The sequence below is a fragment of the Lolium rigidum genome, chromosome 2 (assembly GCF_022539505.1).
Source record: "Lolium rigidum isolate FL_2022 chromosome 2, APGP_CSIRO_Lrig_0.1, whole genome shotgun sequence".
NCBI classification, from domain to species: domain Eukaryota; kingdom Viridiplantae; phylum Streptophyta; class Magnoliopsida; order Poales; family Poaceae; genus Lolium; species Lolium rigidum.
In genome coordinates, this window is record NC_061509.1 from 233,335,513 (window position 1) to 233,344,708 (window position 9,196).

General features: G+C 42.8%; 1 protein-coding gene across 1 annotated transcript; it reads left to right on the forward strand.

Annotated features, from left to right (window-relative positions):
• Window positions 1-422: 422 nt before the first annotated feature.
• On the forward strand, window positions 423-2,929 carry LOC124688313 (putative NAC domain-containing protein 94). The gene is made up of 3 exons (XM_047222004.1): window positions 423-609; window positions 1,564-1,868; window positions 2,258-2,929. The coding sequence occupies exons 1-3, from the start codon at window positions 423-425 to the stop codon at window positions 2,927-2,929; spliced, it is 1,164 nt and encodes a 387-aa protein (XP_047077960.1).
• Window positions 2,930-9,196: the final 6,267 nt, after the last annotated feature.

The following is a 9,196-nucleotide window of genomic DNA, read 5'->3' on the forward strand; positions in this document are numbered from 1 at the left end:
ATAAGCCGAATAGTAGGAAGAGGAAACCCTACAAAGGGAACAACCAAGAGAGCTAAGTTCAACTCTGGAACTTAAGACCGAGCTTATTTTTCTCGTTAAGTAGCTGAAAGCCAGAGTACCGTCATAGTTTTTTTGCTCGTTTTGGCTGATAGAAATAGGCAGTGCTTAGAGGTAGACTTTTTAGGTTTGAAGTTAGGAAGTCGCTGTTCTATGTCAATCTTATGTCTAGTGATAGAACGTTCTCCCTCTTCTATCCTCAATAATCAGTATAAACCTAGATCCTTGCTAGTTTATATCCAGTAAAGTCTGATCTTACACATCATCCATTAGGGTTTAGTACGTCCCTGATAACCAGAAGTAGGTTACACTGCTTGAGCTAGTTACTTAACACCCAGCTAGTGGTTGTTCACGGTGGTGGAGCTATGGAAGAGATCAGAAGTGATGACATAGAGAAGCAAGATGAAGTTATGTTACCTGGCTTCAGGTTTCATCCAACGGATGAAGAGCTTGTCAGGTTCTATCTCAAAAGGAAGATCCAGCAGAAGTCTCTTCCCATTGAGCTTATTAGGCAGCTGGACATCTACAAGTTTGATCCATGGGATCTCCCAAGTAAGATTCTGTAAATCCCTTGTCAACTATCTTTTGTTTCTCTGCAGTCTGCACAGACCAACAAAGAGATATGGTCATATGAAGCCTTTATATTCAACGATAAAACTACTACTGGTACATATTTCTTGTTTCTGTATGGTTGTCATGAAGTATGCATGCTCCCATCTTTGAAACCTTGTATTTTGGTAGATATTTTCTTTCCCACTCGTTTCAGAAGAGAACTCTGACGATTTTGCATGCATCTTTTGGTTACTGTTTCTTTGAGGTTGTGCTCAGCAAATAAAAGAAGTTTAATATTCCCTCCGTCTTAAAAAGGATGCCGTGATTTGTCTAAATTTGGATGTATCTATACACTAAACACTAAAGTGTCTAGATACATCCGAATTTAGATAAATATGCGACATCTTTTTTAAGACGGAGGTATTACATCGGATGTTTTTTCCACCTATTTTGTAATACTCACGACTAGATAGCACCCTTTGTATCATGAAGCCAACTAGTTTTGGGGGTTAACCCTAGGAAAATATTTATAGTAACATTTTCAAGTCAGCCATAATAGCATCTTACTCGTATAGTTGTTTTTGGAGTAACCACTACATAAGCATGCACTTTAGCACAGAGATACTAGATGTATGTTATCACACCATTCCATCTTTGAGTTTATATGATCACCCATGTAGGTTCTTAATGATTTTGGCTTTAGTGGTATATCACTATTGTTAAGGCTAAATAACTGACTAACAGGTTTAAAAGTTGAGTTCTTTAGGATAAAAAAAAAGGCAAGCAAGCATGATTCATCTGCATTTATCACTTCATATTCTTGACCAAAATTTCACCAAATGGATAAGCCTAACTTAACTGACCTGTAGTCACATATAAAGTTTGACGATACACAGCATGAATCTTCTTCTTGGTGACAACTACTTACAAAATTAATTTCTTTTCTGAATGCAGAACTAGCAAGTACCGGGGAGAAGGAGTGGTATTTCTACTGCCCAAGGGATAGGAAGTATCGGAACAGCACAAGGCCTAACAGGGTAACTGGAGCTGGCTTCTGGAAGGCTACTGGAACTGACAGACCAATTTACTCCTCTGACGGGAGCAAGTGCATAGGCTTGAAGAAATCTCTCGTCTTTTACAAGGGTAGAGCGGCCAAAGGCGTTAAAACTGACTGGATGATGCATGAATTTCGGCTGCCATCACTCACCGATCCTTCATTGGCACAGAAGAAGCCACTGGAGAAGACTATTCCACCAAATGTAAGCAATTTACATCCTGCAATATTTGTGAGAAACAACTCTGAATTAGTGACTAAGCATGTAATTATAATGCGACTTATGTGGGATAAAAATCTACAATATCCTCTAAACCTTTAAAAAAATGCTGCCACTTCAGGTCTTCCATATATACTGAGATAATATGCAATATATTTCCTTTCAAAACTGATAGCCTGAAATATGAACTCCAAAATGTAAATAAATGTACATATATCAGCATGTAAGGGTTCAAACCTGGTAAATTTTTCATTGTCACATACAACTTTGTTTGATATTTCATATACTGTTGAAAGTGTAAAATAATATATAATTTATCTTTCACATTGAAAATCACTAACCCGCATTTTTTTCTAATTTCCCCTCATGAGCAGGATTCCTGGGCCATCTGCAGGATTTTCAAGAAAACCAACGCCACAGCACAGAGAGCGCTCTCACACTCCTGGGTCTCTCCTCACTTATCCAGCACAAATGGAACCTACATTCCTCCTCATTTGCAGAACACACATAGAAGTCGGCATGCCTCAGAGAACACATCATCCGCAATGACAAACATCATCTCCTCCAACATACAGTTCACTGGCAGTGGATACTTTCCTTCAGTAGTTTCCTCCTGTCAGAACACACTCAGCATCATTGACAGCATCAGCAGGCCAGCTACATCCATACTTCTCCCTCCATCGGATGCAGAACATCAGGCCATGAGTATCCTCTCAGCAATCCCGCTTGATCTTCAGGCTGGGATGGACATTGCATCTATGGTTCTGAACCAATCTTCCATTACACTCTCCAACATGGACAGATCAACGCCCACAAACATTGAGTTTGCTCAGCCTCAACAATGCAATAGCAACATGATCAACAGATGCATGGTCGACTTGCCTGATATCAGCAACAACGTCGACGGAGCTCCACGGTCCATCAGTTTCCCGTACAACCTGCAAGGGCCACTTTCTGATGACTGGAGGGCGAACATTCCTTGGGACTCACTCCCTTGCACCACTGAGGTCACCACGAATTACCAGCCGACCAAGTGCTACACTTGATTTGTACTCTGTAGCAATGTAGATTTTGTTTTAGAATGCAGTAGAGAAAAGTAACAATGTTGATTTGGTTTCAGAATGCAGTAGAGATTAGTGTCTGCCTCCATCTGCTAGTATTACTGTTAGCATGAAGAGGTATTAGAAATTCGGTCTGTTAACAGTAGGGCAGTGTTAGTGACCAGCGCCAGCGCCAGCCTTGGAACTAGTATTTCGATCTGTTAAGCTAACAGAGTTATTAGAAAGCAATGTACCACTATGTAAGGAATTAGCATGCATTCATGGAACTGATCACCCTTCTGTGCAAGCTGTTGTAGCTCTCTCATATGTAAAACTGTAAGCGTGAATCAGTTCCAGTTTTGTCCATACTTGCATGTACTGCAGAATTGTGCTATGTATCTTTTTCGAGGAGCTATATACTAGTACTTCGTACCTTTGATCCTCTCCAGTTCTACCATTTCTCAAGGAACTATACTCTCGACTTCATCTTTTTTCCCTCTACTAGTATTTGAGAACATGGACAGTTGTCGGTGCACATACCTTGTGCAGAAAGATCATTTGTAACAGAAGAAACAGCTAGCCTGCGTGGCGTCAAAGGTCGCGTTGCGAGCGGCAGGACTTGGGTTCTGAAGTGGCGGGGCTTCGTCGAAACTGGTTAGTTCACGACGCATGGCGCCGTGCGATCCAGTGGCATGGCGACAGCGACGGCGCTGGTGCTGCCCCGTTGCGCACCGGCGCGAGGCAGTCTCGATGGGGGCACTTCGCCGAACGAGTGGCGCGTCCCCCGGACCGGGGCTTGCGGCCTGCGTCATGTAACAGAGCAGCTCGCACCATGGAAGCACTGTCCATTCTCATGTCGAGTCTGCGATCTCGACGGAGCAGACGGGGAATTTTTTTGACGTTTCCGGTGGCCAGCCAGATGATGCAGGAGCAGTTGCCGGCCTGCCGCCAGGACATGCGGAGAATTTGATGTTTCAGATTAGCACAAGGCCACTGAAATTTATGGCTCAGTTTGGCTGGTACAAATGGGCCGACATCTATTGCAAGGGCCCGTTAAGGATTAGACAGGCCCATTTGAGAACGTTTGGCCTATTCAAACAATCATGAGCTCCCATCTAAAATAACAATCTTGTTCTCTCAAAAAAAAATCTAAAATAACAATCATGAGCTCGTAAATGGTGAATGGAACCTGGGTGCGCGCATCCATTTACGAAAAGTTTAAAAAAATGCATTTTAAAAGTTCCCAAAAAATGTGAAGTAAATTTTTGCATGTAAATATTATGATGATACTTACTCGTGTGTGTTTTCACGGAAAAATACCATTGTATGTGACCTACACAAAAATGACAAAATGCAAATTCCTATTCCTGTGAATAGTACAAATTCTTGTTCACTATTCTCATTTGGATATTTTGTCATCTTTATGCAGGCTACACACAATGGTATTTTTTCGTGAAAACTCACACGAGTAAGTATCAACATAATATGTACATGCAAAATTTTACTTCACATTTTTTTGAAACTTTTAAATAGCATTTTTTTGAACTTTTCGTAAATGGGTGCTATGGCTTGTATATTTCTAAAAACAGTGGAATTTTTATAGCTCTTTGTGCTACTGTTGATGATTATTAATAGATCGGAAAACTTTTTAAAAATTAAAATTTTCTTACAACATGCTAGCTCTAGATTTTACACAAAAGTTACAAGAGCTTCAATCTTCCCGAATAAGTTAAGGATAGAAGTTTTATCCAGGCATGGAGGTACCCATGGAGACTGAACCGGACAAGCAAAGGTGTAGAGGCCATTTTTCCCCATGGATCTTGTTGGGTAGGTACTCGCAAACTCCCGGCTCAAACATGGGTGTAATTTATCTCTACCGATACCCGTTGCATACCCATATGACATGTGGGTCTCGTACGGCAGTGATACAAATCTATGTGTACCTCCCAAACTAGCATATTTCCTACTCCCTCCGATCCAAAAAAAAAAAAGAAGTATCGGACGGTCACTACAAATGTATTTTACAAATAAACCCTTCTAAAATCAGAAAAAACGGAGGATCCTCCTATCCTGGTCGTCGGCTAACTGCCGCCGGCCGGCGTGCAGGCATGACTTCCTCGGCTACGGGCGGAACGCGAGCAGGCGAACTTGACGGGGCGCCACACACCGTCCTACTATTGCACGCGTACGCCAACGAGGAAGTCCACCGCGCCAGCGACGAAGCCCGCGGCGTCGGCATGTTTTCTGGCGGAGGCGCCATTTCATCGACGAGGAACAACCAACGACGTCGGTCTAAATCGGGAGAGCAGCGGACTTCGAACTGGGAGCGGAGGGAGGAGGGCATGACCAGGTCCGGTGCAGCGTCGGCGAGATTGAATCGGAGAGGTGGTGGTAGGTTGGGTGATGCGCGCGTACGAGATGGGGATCGAAGGAGATGGAGATGGTGTGTCCCCTCGTCGATTTTGATAAAATTAACCTAAATCTGAAAAGAACTCATAAAATAATCTGGTTTTGAAAAGATTTCACAAAATAATCTTTTGCTCGGCTCCGCACAAGATGGAGCCATGCTCAGTAGCACGGCTCCGTCCCATGAGGAGCCAAGCTGAGATGCACGGCGCCGTTGTAGGTGGAGCTAAACTCAGTAGCACGGCTCCATTCAGGATGGAGCCAAACTCCTAAGCACAACGCCGTCCTAGGTGAAGCCAAGCTCAATAGCACGGCTCCATTTCGGGTGGAGCCAAGCTCAGTAGCACGGCTCCATCCCAGATGGAGCCAAGGTCCTTAGCCGTTTTCTCACAACAATTGAGAGTGGTTCATGCACCTAGTGAGGAGCATGTTTATTGAGCCCAACAACAAGGTTTGCATCATCTCGGACCACCACCAATGGATACTCAAGACAGTTATTTTCTATTTTGTGCTTGTTTCCATTTAAATGGTTATGTGTGCAAAATTGTCACCGGTGGGCTCTTCTCCTGCTGCGACAGAAAGTCGCCCTACAACCTAACCTTGTCAGAAAAGACTTTGAGTCACTGATGCGCGCGAAACTCGTCAGAAGTAAGGCGCTCTGCTGGCGCGATACTTATTAGGCGCATTCGAGAAATTTTGTGGTGCCTTCGAATACTCTCCGAGTTATTATACTGTCGGTTGGTTAATAAGCGTCTCCCTCAGTTCGTTCTGATTTTCTAGAGAGTCAGGACGTCTTTCGGTTCAAGGTTGTGAGCTACAACCTGATGCTTGTTGGTACTAGATCGCACCCAAAAACCCAAACTATTGAGGAAGCACATTGCAAAGAGAAGTAAACTAATATAGCAAGGATAGATGATAAAATCTATGCTAAGTTATACTTCATGATAAAAAAAAAACATGGCAAGCTGCTGAGGAAGCACATTGCAAACATAAATAGAATAATATAGTAAGGATAGATGACAAAATCTATGACAAGTTACACTTCATGATAAAAAAGCATCTCAAGCTGCCGAGGAAGCACATTGCAAAGATAAATAGAATATATAGCAAAGATGGATGACAAAATCTATGCCAAATTATATTTCATAATAAAAAAACATCTCAAGCTGTCGAGGAAGCACATTGCAATGATAAATAGAATATATATCAAGGATAGATGACAAAACCTATGACACGATTATATTTCATTATAAAAAGTAGTTTATATGTTAACAAACTGATAAAAACCTATAAAATACATATACTATGTCTTCCATCACTCTACTTTATCACCATAATGGTGATAGAGAGGACATGTATGGCGACGACGCCGGAGGTACGAACCACACCGAGATCGCACTCTATGTTGACGTGTCACCCCGGTTCAAAAGAGTAAGGTCAAGGAAAAATTAATAACAAATCGAGAAGAATACAAACTTGCTATGGTAAATCTTCTAATTTTGCACACCTAACCACCTAAATGAAAATAAACATAAAATAGAAAATAATTGTGTTGAGTATCTTTTGGTGACGGTCATGGCTGATGCAAACCTCTCCGTTGGGCTCAATAACCATGGTCCTCGATAGTTGCATGAACCATGTTCTCCCAATTATTGTTGGAAAACGGCTAAGGACCTTGGCTCCACCTGGGACGGAGCCATGCTACTAAGATTGGCTCCGCCTAGGATGGAGCCGTGCTATTGAGCTTGGCTCCGCCAGCGACGGCGTTGTACTTCTGACCATGGCTCCACCCGGAACGGAGTCATGAGTTTGGCTCCACCTAGAACGGAGCCGTGCTATTGAGTTTGGCTCCATCTGGTGCGGAGTCAAGCAAAAGGTTATTTTGTGAAATCTTTTCAGAACCAGATTATTTTGTGAGATCTTTCAAGATTTAGGTTAATTTTGTCAAAATCGACTGTCTCCTCACTTCTTTTTCATTTTTCCTTTTTCCGTGAGGGGGACTAGTCTCGTGCGTGTGCGGCTGTGGGTTAGGACGACAGAATTCGGTGTACTGCGGGTTGAATAAAAACAAACGTGAGGTTGTTTTAGCAAAATGATTCGTCCGACATTTTTTTAGGATCGAAGGGAGTAGTAAACACCTTCTCTGGCACCTATACATGCAATCAGCACTACTAGGAAACACAGTGGCACGAGGTTTCAACTTTCTGTGGCGCATATGCCACGCGTCACAGAATACTTGCCACTAAATTTTATTTCTGTAGCGCATGTGCCAAAAATTCAAAAAAAAAATCAAAATTCAAAAAAATAGGAAAAAAAATTGAAATAATATCGAAAATCCCAAATATTGGAATTTTTCAAACATCTAATCGCACTACAAACATAACTCAAATGATATCGAAATGATAACTTCCCACTAGGTCACCAATCCTCAAATTGCCCCAACTCAAGTTCTACATTCTGTTTGATTGAGCTACCCTTAGAGCATCTCCAGTCGCGTCCCCCAAAGCGACCCCCCAAACCGCGCCGAATTGAGCGTTTGGGGGACGTGTTTCGTTCGTGCCGCGTTTGGGGGACGTCGCTCCCCAGCCGCGTCCCCCAAACGCCGCCCCCAAACATTAAAAATACTTCTTTTTTAACATAGAACCATTTATCAAATATAGCATTGATGTCTACGGGAGCTTCTATTCTTGTAGACAGTGTTGGGCCTCCAAGAGCAGAGGTTTGTAGAACAGCAGCAGTTTTCCCTTAAGTGGATCACCCAAGGTTTATCGAACTCAGGGAGGAAGAGGTCGAAGATATCCCTCTCATGCAACCCTGCAACCACAAAGCAAGAAGTCTCTTGTGTCCCCAACACACCTAATAGGTGCACTAGTTCGGCGAAGAGATAGTGAAATACAGGTGGTATGAATAAGTATGAGCAGTAGTAACGCAGCAGTAGTAACACAGTAGAATAGTAAACAAGCAGCGATAGCAGTATTAGGAACAAGGCCTAGGGATCATACTTTCACTAGTGGATACTCTCAACATTGATCACATAACAGAATAGATAAATGCATACTCTACACTCTTGTTGGATGATGAACACCATTGCGTAGGATTACACGAACCCTCAATGCCGGAGTTAACAAGCTCCACAATTCAATGTTCATATTTAAATAACCTTAGAGTGCATGAAAGATCAACATAACCAAATAGATCACATCAATACCATCACAAGTAATAGTTAACTTCACAATCTACAAGAGATCATGATCATAGCCTACGACAAGAACCACACGGTGCACACACTAGTCACCTTTACACCATGCAGGAGGAATAGACTACTTTAATAACATCACTAGAGTAGCACATAGATGAATTGTGATACAAAACACATTGCAATCATAAAGAGATATAAATAAGCACTTCACTACGCCATTCATAACGAGTGAATAAGTATTCTCGTGAAATATAGCCTAAGAGACCCACACGGTGCACACACTAGTCACCTTTACACACGTGGGACAAGGAGTCTCCGGAGATCACATAAGTAAAACCCACTTGACTAGCATAATGACATCTAGATTACAAGCATCATCATATGAATCTCAATCATGTAAGGCAGCTCATGAGATTATTGTATTGAAGTACATAGGAGAGAGATGAACCACATAGCTACCGGTACAGCCACGAGCCTCGATGGAGAACTACTCCCTCCTCATGGGAGACAACAGCGTTGATGAAGATGGCGGTGGTGTTGATGGAGAAGCCTTCCGGGGGCACTTCCCCGTCCCGCGGCGTGCCGGAAAGAGACTCCCGTCCCCGGATCTTGGCTTCGCGATGGCGGCGGCTCGGGAAGGTTTCTCGTACCGTGGCTTTTTCTGTCGA

Coding starts and splice junctions, on each gene's coding strand:
- LOC124688313 (XM_047222004.1), top strand. CDS start 423: ATGGAAGAGATCAGAAGTGATGACATAGAGAAGCAAGATGAAGTTATG. Junction 610..1,563: donor TGATCCATGGGATCTCCCAA/GTAAGATTCTGT, acceptor TTCTGAATGCAG/AACTAGCAAGTACCGGGGAG. Junction 1,869..2,257: donor AGAAGACTATTCCACCAAAT/GTAAGCAATTTA, acceptor CCTCATGAGCAG/GATTCCTGGGCCATCTGCAG.